At 35.6% G+C, this 12,249-nt stretch overlaps 1 protein-coding gene across 1 annotated transcript in view; it reads right to left on the bottom strand.

Moving 5' to 3' along the window:
• EYS (eyes shut homolog) overlaps positions 1 to 11,309 on the bottom strand; it is a 750,542-nt gene extending 739,233 nt beyond the window's left edge. The window contains exons 1-2 of the mRNA XM_069011357.1: positions 10,556 to 11,309; positions 8,342 to 8,455 (exon numbers count right to left, since the gene is read on the bottom strand). Coding sequence (XP_068867458.1) covers positions 8,342 to 8,455; positions 10,556 to 11,309 — 868 coding nt within the window. The remainder of the gene's footprint in view (positions 1 to 8,341; positions 8,456 to 10,555) is intronic.
• Between the last annotated feature and the right edge of the window lie 940 nt (positions 11,310 to 12,249).

The raw sequence follows: 12,249 nt of genomic DNA, 5'->3' as shown, positions 1-12,249 counted from the left end.
TTGACAGTGCTGATCCTAATAACCTTCTGGATAATCTGTTCAGTTTCTGATTTTACTGGTTTTGTCTGGGATCAAGTCAATTTTATTCACAGTAGTTAGTATGAGGCTGTGTTTTGGATTTATGATGGAAGCTGTTCTGAAAAATCAGTCATGTTTTAGTTTTTGCTGACCACTGCTTACACACAGCATCAAGGCCTTTTCTGCTCCTTCCCCCACTCTACCAATATGCAGGCTGGGAGTGCAAAAGGAAGTGGGAGGGAACATGGCCAGGATAGCTGACCACAACTGACCAAAGTGATATTCCACACCCTATGGTGTCATGCTCAGCAACAAAAAGGTGGGAAAAGAAGGAAGAAAAGAAGGACATCTGGATTGATGTTGTTTGTCTTTCCAAGTAACAATTACATGTGATGGAGCCCTGCTCTCCTGGTGATGGCTGAACACCTACCTGCCCATGGGAAGTGGTGAATGAATTCCTTAGTTTGCTGTTCTTGTGTGAACAGCTTTACCTTTACCTATTAAACTTTTTTTCATCTCAACCCATGAGTTTTCTCACCTTTACCCTTTTGATTCTCTGCCCCATCTCACTGGTGGGGAGTGAGCACGGCTGGGTGGGGCTTTCCTGCCTATGGGGGTTAAACCATGATGATAATCAAAGCTGGTATGATTTCTACAACAAAGGAAATTTTAAAATAATACTATGAATCAATACAAACCACTCAGTACTATCAGCTATCAGATTGCCTGAAGGCTTCAGGAAAAATTCATAATACAGGCAAGGTTTCAAATATATTTTTTTATTTCATAATGGGTGAGACACAGGTCCTTGTTATGTCTTCCAGCGATAAAAAGCTACAATGCAGTAACTTTTTTGATAGTACAACCTGTAAGTTGTACTTAGTTGGCAGAAAGGAATCTGTACTTGTCAGCATATGTTAGAAAGAGATTTTGTGTTAAATCAAGATTTATATAATTGTTGTGCTATAGACTGTTCTTAGCCAATCATTATGTACATATTAGGATATATGCCATATATCATCAATTCTTTTGATCAAAACAACAAGAGATCAAGCCTTAACATAAACATCGAGGAAATTAAGGTCCTCATCCATCTTCACTGTACTGAAGAACTAGAAGATGCTGAAAAGTCAGTTAGATCTATGCATTGCCACTGAATAACTTAAAAATCTGTGTTAGGATTTAGCTAGGCTGACAATATAACTGATAAAATATACATGGATGACAAAGAGATGAATTCGTGTTCAGTTTTGGGACATTAAAACTCATCATTCATAATTTTGAATGCAAGTATGTTCTATTCATTTTTTCAAAACCAGTTTTATGTAATGTGCAGAAGTTGAGAAACTTGCAGTCATCAGAATAAGCATCTCAGTGCTTTCTGTATGAGTCTTTATGAATTATTTTGCTGATATAAAGTGTCAGAATATAATTTTGACTACTAAGAAAAGCAACACAGCTAGATGCTTTTTTTAAGAACAAATACACTTGTCCAGGTGTCTCTATGTCAGGTAATAGACTGCTCCCGACATAGAGTCAACAATGACTGAAGTTGCAGAAAGAATTAATGTAAGGGTGATATTTTCTATTTTTTTCAATTTTGCAGTATTCCATCTTATCCTTTTTGGTTTTTTCCTTCTCTGCATGAATTTCATAAGATATTATTATCAACCCACTGTGAAATAGTAAAAGTAAACTTTTAATTTTGCTTATAAACTGGGGATTTGATTCCCATTTTTTTTTCTTTTAGAAGTTTTTTACTTGCTTAATGCTGAGAATTTTAAACACTCTGCTGTTCAAAGTGTCAGTAACTTTACTGACTATGTCACTTTCATTATTTCCTGCAAAACTGTGTCTTTTTTCTAGAATGACTATTATTTTTACTATTTGCTTTGTCAGTTTGTGAGACTTCACTATGCTCTCTAAGCTTTCACATCACCTTGTGGGTTTTATTTTTTTCCTCTTAGTAAGTGTAATTTATAACTCTGTAAGTGAAATGGAAGCACAGGCAGAACCAAAAAGAAATATAACATCTCTATTTTTTCATAAATATTAAACCAATATATTGCAATGTATGCTTTTTCTTCACCAATACAACTGTGATTGCTAAATATGAATAATGACAGTCAAACCATGAGCAATCTCTGTTTGTTGTATTATCCACCTATCTGTCTATTCATCCATCACCTCACTATCCAATCACTTCCATAAAAATGAATAGTGATATAAGTGATATATTTTATGGACTTAATGGAGCCTTTGGCATGTCTCCCATTTCAGGCCCAGCATTGTGCTGAGGTAGAGAGAGTTCTTTTGTTCTTGGTATTTGCTGTGATTTATGGTTAACAAAGAATGCCATATTTCAGCAACCTTTCATTCATCAGCCTCATTGGCTACCCTAGATTCCCAAACATAACCAGTATTACGAACACTCACTTTTGCCTTTTTGCAAAGAATGTTTCTGGTTTTATTTCAACCACTTCCATTCCTCTTATTTTTCATTCATTTATCTCTTCTTTTGTTTCCAGGGGTTTTTTTCCCTTTGAATACTAATTAATAAACTTCAGATGTCTTTCTCTAAACCCTCATTTCCATTCAGTTTATTAGCTGATATCACCTTCTGAGCCCATCTTCTGGTGAAGTATCACAAACATTCAACTCAGTTTTATAGAAACAAATCTCTTTTTCCTGTTTTTTTCTTTTTTCCCACTCCTCCACTATGTCCTCTTTTGTGGGGTCATCCTATCTTCTTAAGTTATACAAAAAGTTATTATTAAATCTTGGCTTTAAATGCTTTGAGTTCTACACTGATTATAGTTACATGAAACTGAGTCTGGATAATGTATCTGAAAAGGTCTATTAAGAAAAGAAAATACATGCTCACTTCTGGCCCTATGGAAATGCTCCTTCTGCTTCCTACTGCTTGTCATATTTCATATATATATTTTTTAATAAATAATGACTATTACACTGGCTTGTTTTAAAGTTGTAGGAGAAGCAGCATTACCTTTCCCAAAAGAATCTTTTACAGAACTGGCTACTTCATTAATGAATACTATTGATGATATGCCCTTTCATAAAGCACCTAGCAGATGCTGAAACAATAAACTAAAATTAACAATTAGCTAGAATTTACGTCCAAACATTTTCTCATTCCCTATTTCCCCATTTGTTCACACCTTTTGATTAATCCCCTTTTTATATGCTAATGAAATGAAACACACAGAATTTCTCCATCCTATTTTAGGCACTTAACTGAAACATACAAGTTACTATCTTGCTTACTGTGATATCTCTGTTGTCAGTGGAGAGACAGGCAATTCTAGGGCAGACCAAGTAAGATCAAAATGAATGTCTTTGCTGACTTAATTTTATGATTTTGCTAAAATCTGAAAAGAACCACAGTTGAAAACATAACAAAAATTCCAGTAGTGACTCAGATGCTAATAATAATCATTTGAGAAAGTGATTTATATACAGTGATAAGTTTTTAAACACCAGTGATTTTCATTGTAAGCTATTGCAGACTAGACAGGTATGTAAAAGTGAATAATCATAAGACTGTGGGAGGGGTTCCAAACAGTTCAAAGCAGAGGCTTTGAAAATACAGAAACAAATCAGACTGCAGTGTGATGCACACTACTGGCCAAGTAATGATTTAAAATTGTGTAACAAGCTCATGAAGCTGTCTGTAACTTACAGCATGTCTGTAGTGTCTTTAAAGCTTATACAAGGCTACAGGCTGATCACTCTGGTATCCTGCAATGTATTACTACATACCTATTGTTCTATTGTCATTAAAGAAAATTTTATTTAGTATTTGGTCTGAAGCTTTTCTGACTCATTGGTCTCATTATCCATTTTTAATGCATGTTTAAACCAGATACAACATTTTAGATAAGTAGACTCAAAATCATGTAGCTAATTTTATCTTCTTCAAAAGAAATACAAACATCTAGGGAATTTTTCATCTGTCATTTTCTCTGCTTGGTATACCAAACATATTAATACACCTGTACTCAGTGCCATTCTGAGTACACCTTTTCTCCTCCCTTTCTTAGGTCTCAATTCACTCCACTCCAGACTGCTACACACCCTGCAGGGAAATACCTGCTCCACCACATTCTTCACCACAAGCTGCAAGGGAATATCTGTTCTGGTGCTTGCAGCACCTCCTCCCCCTTCTTTTACTTGTCTTGACATCCACTGAGCTGTTTCTCACATATTTTTTGCTTTATTCCTCTATACCTGTGCAGCGTTTTGCCTTTTCTTAGGTACATTTCACCCAAGGTGCCCCCATCTCAGCTGTGAGCTTAGCCATGACCTGTAGTAGGTGGGTTGGAGCTGGCTGGAACTGCAGCTTGAGCCAGGCACTCTATATGATGATAAATATGAATAAGGCCCCTGAAGAAAGGGTATGGAGTCTAGATTACTTTTGGGTATCTTATCCTCTTCTTTTTTTTTTTTTTTTTATAATTTTGCATCCTTTTAAATAATAATGGTATCAAGTAACAGCCCCTTCTTTTGCATGTATGAAAACTCTTTGTAAAGATGGCATTTTCTTTTCTCCTAGCTAAATGAGATTCTTAGAACCATATAATCATAGAATATGCTGAGTTGGACCCATTGGGATCACTGAGTTCAACTCCTGGCCCTGCAAAGGACAGCCCAAGAATCACACCATGTACCTGAAAGCAATGTACAAACATTTCTTGAACTCTTGGTGCTGCGATTGTGTCTCTGGGGGAGCCTGTTCCAGTGCTCAACCACCCTCTGGGTGAAGGACCTTTTCCTGATATCCAATCTAAACTTCCCCTGACCTGAAGCTTCAGGCCACTTCCTCAAGACCTGTCACCAGTCACAAGAGAGAAGAGATACCTGCCCCTCCTCTTCTCATAAAGAAGTTGTAGACTGAAATGAGATCTCCCCTCAGTCTCCTGAACCCAAAGTCCTGGGAGTCCCATCCATCCAATGAATGCAGCTGCTGCTTTCCTGTTTGCAGGCTCAGCTAGCAGCCAAAATGAACATGTATGCCAGAGATGCACACATGTAGGAGACACTAATGCAACCATCTACATAGACAAGCCACAGATAAGGCATTGCCTTTAACGTCACCCACCCAGAATTCATATGTACAAACAGCCAAATCCTAGTCCTCTTCTCTGACTGATCAGGATTGAAGTTTGCTAGTAAAGATACACAGCCTCCTTACCCTCTGTTTCCCAAGGACCAACACTTTTGTGAACCCCCTCAATAACAGTGTGGGACCTCAGCTCATCTAAAATTGATGCCCAGATCCTGTGCCTCCTACCCACCAGATAGTCCAGCTTGAAGTGTGCTAATGAACTGCACATACACACGTGCACATGCACATATGCACACACACTCAGAAACCAGCTCAGAGGAAAATATAAACATTTTATCTTCTGAGTGGCTCTGTCACTCTTGCTCTGCTCTCCACTTGCTGGTGCTGGGACTCTCACCTGCTCTGATTGGCACCATGCATGAGAGCTGCCATCGCTGAGTCTGATGCCTTTTTCTGGCATTAAACTGACTCCCTTCAGACAAACACTTCTACAATCTGTGGTCTCTCTTCAGCTTGCTGATGCTGAGACCCTAATTTACTCCAACTGCTGGCACCAAAGACATTAGGCCCATTATCACCAGTGGTCTAACTCAAATTAGTGACACCAAATTCAGGCACTTTTTTCTCTCCAGTTCTGGCATTGGGACCTTAGAACACATAGATAGGGAGAGAGTGAGATTATGTGGAAAGAGAGTTAAGAAAAGATTTAATAAAAAGACTGGATAGACTACAGTGATTCAGTGCAGGTCTCTGTGAGACAAGAGTACTGAGCAGCAACTGCTTGCACACTTCCAGCCTATTTTTTCCTCCTTCCTCTCTGTACCCACCCCATCTTTGTTTTACTTGTATTCCCTTTCTCTAAATGCTTCTTAAGAAGTCTAAGGGTGCAAATTCTGGTATGAATTGGAGTATTCAATCATAAGAATACTGGCAAACCTAAAGCTAGCTGTTTACTGTTATGTTAAAAGTCTTCTTTCAAAAAAGAGTAAAGAAGGTTTTGAGAGCTCAGTGAGCGAACTAAATAATTAATAAAAACCCCCCCACCCCACATAGTTGACATGAGAATTTACATTGCTTGTCTAATAGATCTGTTCTATCCTTGCAAACACAACTTGGACTCAGCAATCTTTACTTATTTTGAATAAATGCTTTCGAGCATTTTTATTTTATTATAATTTTATTTGCATCCCATCAATATAGAGTAACAAGTATTTTTAATATTTTCATTCAGATCATGTGAACTAGTTACTGCAAGTCTTGCCTCATTTTAGAAAAAAGGTAGGACAAAGTTTACAAAATCCTAAACATAATGTGCACAATCTTGTTTTTATGTTTTGTTTTCTGTGTGCAAGTTCAACATCAAGACAGAAGAATGTTTTGAGTTTTCTACCAATTTCACACAATTAAAATAGTATACAACTTACAAGATTCATAATTACACAACTCACCGTGGCTGAGAACACAATAGAGCTGCAATGGAACACCAATAGGAAATTGTTTGTTTTCCTAGAAAAACATTTGTTTTCACATGGGTAGTATTCTTTCAGGAAGCTATTCTTGACATTGCCTTTGTACTAGCAAATATCTTTACACAGGACCATGGGAAGACATGTAGACTTAAACCACCACATTTGGCGAGAAAATAATTGTAAAATTATACTGTATGTTAGTCAATCAGTACTACAGAAGCAGAAAAAATTGTTAAAATCCTTCTCCTTCTAAGATACTTATGCTTAGAAACAAAAAAGGATTCTCCATTTTCTTCTAGCTAAGTGAAGAATAAGAAGGGAACTAGTTATACTCATAGTCTCCTTTTCTCCTTCTCAATCCTTACCATCTACTTGGAGACTAGGTTGCAATGTATCTTGCCCTCCAGTAGTATGACATGAAACTATTTTCATGTCATTATGGGTTTGGATTTACTGCATCTGGAAGGGTGTTCCTCCTGTCTCATTTCTCCTCTCCCTCACTATGTCAAAACTGCAAGGATAAAAAAGATTTTTGTAGGGAAAATTTCAAGAGTGATGTGCCTACACAATTTGTGTGAAAGGTAAATGTTCAAAAACGATATGGGCTGGGGGAGGGGGGGTGGGGGGGGGGGTGGGAACCAGCTCCAGAAAACTTTATTAATGGAATTTTTTACTTTTAAAAAAGAGGGGCTTTTTTCAGTTTTCTCAGAATTATGCTGACCATGATGCTTCTACAGTGAAAGAAAGGGAAGAAAAGGAGAATATAAAACAGATTTACTAGGAATTTAGAATTCAGCATGTCTATCACATTTTTTTAAAATATAGTTCTATACAGACTTAATTAAAATATCAACAAGGATCTTCAGTCCTTCACTATGAAAATAAAGATTGGCTCTTTGATCCCTCTAACTCCAGTATGCTTTTTTTTTTTTTTTTCTTTTAACTCTTCATCTCAGTGTAAGGATTTCTTTGTATTCTATAATTGACAAGGATAAGTGATGCTTCCAAGAAAGAGACATTTGGAAAAGTTTTACTGTCCTTGGATATTCAAGAGCTAGCTTTATACTTAGCTCCTTCTTAAAGAATGTTCTTCTAAGTATTAGTGCTTTTCTCACATTCATACAGTGAACTTCTGCTGTGAAGCACAAGAATAAATAGTTTTTGACTTCTATCCTAATCCCCCAAGAATGTTTACATAGGATGGTTTTAGATACATTTTTTCATACGAGCTTCTCTCAGGAAAACATCTTATTTGTCCCATATATCATAAATAAACCGATTAACTCCCTTCTTTTTAATCGTCACACCCCTAAATCATGACATTATTGACTCTTTAGATTATTTCCAACCTTTATTTCTAAAACATCTATAAGAGGATGTTGAAATTATGAATACAAATGTCATGACCATTTAAAATCATCCATCCAGGAAGAGTTCTGATTCTTGTGAATTCTGTATTTGAGAAGCAGTGCGTCAGTGATTTGAGTCTTACTCTGTTATACTGCCAATAGAAGAAAGGTACTTGTGGATGGGATCTGATTGTGAAAAGCTTCTATCATTTATGGAATGTACATGAGTTCTATCAGTACATGAGTAATTTGGAAGTCTAATTTTTATATTTTACAAAACCTGTTTTTAAAAAATCTAAGGATATGGAAAACTGTGCAATAATCATCTAAAATCACTGTTTTAATAAAGCAAAAATCCATACCATTATTACAACAGATAAAATTGTTATTGTAAGACAGGGAAAAAAGGTATTTCCTACCTGTAAAGCCCTTGTCACACTCACAAAGAAAAGTGTTTGGAGTAACATTGATGCAGTTACCATTGAAACATGTAGATGGCTGGCACTGTCCAACTATTTCTGTACAATTTTTACCTATGTCAAAGGAATAATAGGAACATCGAATTTTAGTAACTATTTCGAGGGGTTGGTGAATTTTTTATAAATGTCAAATTTATAGCTACAATATAGATATGTAAATGGCTAGATAGGTATTTGTGCTAACATTGTTCATTAGTTTGCTCCAAACTTACTGAAATTCTAAGGCAAGTCAGAAAGATATTAATCTACTTTTATATGAGCTACTGTGCTCAACCTCACCTAACGTATAGTTACAATTCCTTTCAGCATTGAGAACAAAAGATGCTCTCATGTTGAGTGGAAATGTGAGAATATTTTTAATATGCAGCTTTCTGGAAATTACAATTTCAGTTATAAGTTGTTTATGCTATTACAGCATACAGTTCTAAATACCATATAATTATGCTTGCCTCTTGAATTATTAGTATGACATTATTCACACTTCAAAAAGTTTTCAAATTTCTAATACACTTTATGTTATGGAAGGCACCTTTTCCTCCCTCACTCTTTTGCAGCCATGCACATAATATATGGTTGTTTAGTCTCCTAACTCTTCTTGTTTACATACAGCTTATTTATGGACCAGTATTGTCAGTACAAAATGAGGGCATTACCTAAAACTCTCCTATATAGGCTAACAAAATGTTTTAAACATTGCTTGTTGATAACATTAAGCATGATGATTGCTTTTAACAAAATTGCTTGCAAATTTTTTCATTAATTTGAGTTTAATTAGTACCAGACACTTTTGATATTATTCTTTTCAAAGAATTTTACACAGCCGCCAGTAATGATAAAGGAAATATAAAACATACTGCATACCATCAATGCTTTCTACCGTCTAATTGCACTTCTAATAATTACAAAAATATTTTTCTCATAACATTGACTTATTCATACCTGCATAATCTATTGGCAAATGCATTAGTAACCAAATTATTACGCACTTTGAAAAGCAATTAAAAATAAATTACAGCAATCTTTATGCAACATAAGCTTCATTTGTATGAAGTGTGTTCTATGAACCTCATTCCTGAGTCATCAGCTGTGCTTCATAGCATAGCATTGCTATAGTGAGACCATAGTTGTTCAGTCCAACAGAGGAACATTACAAGAATTCTGCTCCACAAGTACAAAAAGAGCTACAAAAATTCTTTTTGTGATGAGAATGAATGTTTCTAGTACTTTCTAAAACATACCCAACCTCTAGTGGTCTGAATGCAGAAACAACATCCCCAACATCCCCATAATTTCCTTAATTCACTTTTTTTTTTTGTCCATGAAATAAAGATAATGGTTAGATAAGAATTTACCCAGTCATGTTGTACTCTCTGGTATTGTAATCCAAAACCAAAGTCAGTTTCTTCAAGGAGTTTTGGGTAAGTACTGCAATATTTCCTAATAGGATTACTTGATTTTTCTTTTTTCATTTGTGACATATTTAATTTTGGATAACAGTTTGTTTAACAAATTTCCTTTGAAAAAAACTTTAGGGGGACAGAAAAATCTGGATGAAAATATTAAGTATTTTGTTTTGCATATCCTTCTAATTTAAGGTTTGACTTTTCAGTTAAACCAAATTTTGATTTTAAAATTTCACTAAATGTAATTTGAAAGGTCTTTAAACTGAAAATGGAGGGGAGTTTTGGCAGGTTGAATGAAATGCTCATTTCAATGAAACCATTTACTCTTTTTCATCAGTATGGTTAACTGGCTACTTTTGGGGGAGCTTACTCCAAATTATTTATATTTGGTCTAAGGACCTGAACTGCAGGAAAAAAAAAGGAAAAAAACAGTTACTTCTGTAAGTCAACAAGTACCTATTAATGTCTCATGGTTAAGTAGGAAAGAAGCATGATAAGAACTTCCTCTGTTTTTCTCTACAATGCACTTATGAATGTCAGCAAGTACAAACTATCTTCAAATGCCTGCACAGTCTCCCATAAGTGACTCCATGTAAAAGAGACTCTGCAGGTGCAGTAGCAGCAGTGGGCAATAATATTAGACAAAAGCCTTGCTAGTATTGTTCTTATTGTTTTGCAATCTATTAAGGAAAGTGTATGATCGTTTATACAGTGTATGATAACACTTATTCCTAGAGGAGAAAAGAAATACCTGAAAATTTTGGAGGACATGTGCATTTGTAGGAATCTCCAGAAAGTTCTGATTTCTCAGTGCAGGACGCATTGTTGTGGCAAGGTTTAGTGGAGCATATATCAAACTTCTGGCAGAATGTTCCTGAATACTGTGAGAAACAATGGCAATTATATGCTTTTTCCCAAACATGGCTTAGACATTTTCCATGCCCAGAGCATAGTGGTGCATCCAGAGACTGTTGGCAAAACTGCTGCTTCACTGTTACGTTCAGACGAAGGCCCATGTTGCACAATAGTGGACCTCTCTTGTGAAGTTCTGCAAAGTAATGAGTTCCAACACCAAGCCAGTTAGGGTCCACTTGGTGCAGTCCTCTTATCTGGCAAACAAAAATCAACTGCTCTTGAAGAAAACCAGCTTTAGGGCAGTTAATAAATTCTTCCTTGGAGACATTTACCAAATTCATTCCATAGGACTGAAAGGATGGCTCAGAGGAGATGAAGAGACTATCACCTAATTGAAGCTGTAAAGGGCATATCTGAGGGATACTGATGTTATGTTCTTCAGAGATTTCTCCAGTAATACTTTTATTCATATTCCAGCATTCAGTGTAAAAGTCTGAACAGATATTTTCCCTTGGTGTCCATTTTATTACGGTAGGTTTTGGTTCTGTTCTCCATTCAGTGGTCATTTGCCTCTCACATATTACCTGCCCATTGACAATGCAAAGTTGAAGAAAGCACACTAACATGCAAAATACTGATTTCATAGTCATCGTTTCACCTGACCAATGGAAGTTTTCTTTCACATCTGCTTCATTCTGAGGATAACTTCAGAACACTTGTTCCTTAAGGTTCACATGTATTTTCCACGGCAGCCTAGGAATTCAAACAGAGGAAAATATTTCTGTTTCCACACCAAATACAGTTGAATATTGAAACCTCATTACAAAACAGAAAATGTACAACAAATCAAGGGCAACATCTAATTAGTAATGGGAAACTGGAATAAGTCAAATGAACTGATCAGAACTACAACACTGTAACAAAAGTCAGTTTTTTCCTATTTTTATTCCTGCTAAATATTTGATATGTATTTAGTGCATTTCATTGTACTTGTGTGCAGAAGAGAAAGAGCTTAAAGTCATACTTTTCTTGTTCGCTCCCTCTGTTGACAAAACTAATGCTAATAAAGTTGAGATAAGACATCTGAGGCAAAACAAGGAACTAAACAAGAACATCTAAGTTCTACTCACGAGCTTTAACCATAAATATTTTTCTGATAATAATTTAACATTTTATTATAAAAGTAGATATTCCAAAGATGTAGGCCTGAGAATTTTAACTTTATGAAGAAAATATGCAAAGACTACTCAACTCTTATATGTTCTTATACATTCAACAAAACCCTTCATTAAATCCTTACTTTTTAAAGAATATATCTGAAAATGCAAGGTCCTTAATCATATGCTTGAGACTTTTGTGTATTACAGTCAAAGACAACAGATTACAGAGTCCTCCAGGACTATTTAATTTACAGATTAGCCTTTTCTGTCCCTTGAATATATCTAGCAATTTTTATTGCATGGAGATGAGTGATTACAGAAAGAAAACCAAAATAAGATCATGAAGCTTTTGCTTGGAGTCATAATGAGAATGATGAAAACACAGTATTATGTTAAATACCTTAGAAATGTTCATTAGATTTGCATTAGT

The sequence above is a fragment of the Aphelocoma coerulescens genome, chromosome 3, assembly GCF_041296385.1.
Source record: "Aphelocoma coerulescens isolate FSJ_1873_10779 chromosome 3, UR_Acoe_1.0, whole genome shotgun sequence".
Taxonomy (NCBI): Eukaryota; Metazoa; Chordata; class Aves; order Passeriformes; family Corvidae; genus Aphelocoma; species Aphelocoma coerulescens.
The sequence above is the reverse complement of the archived record's forward strand: the minus strand, read 5'-3'. Positions and strand labels throughout refer to the sequence as shown.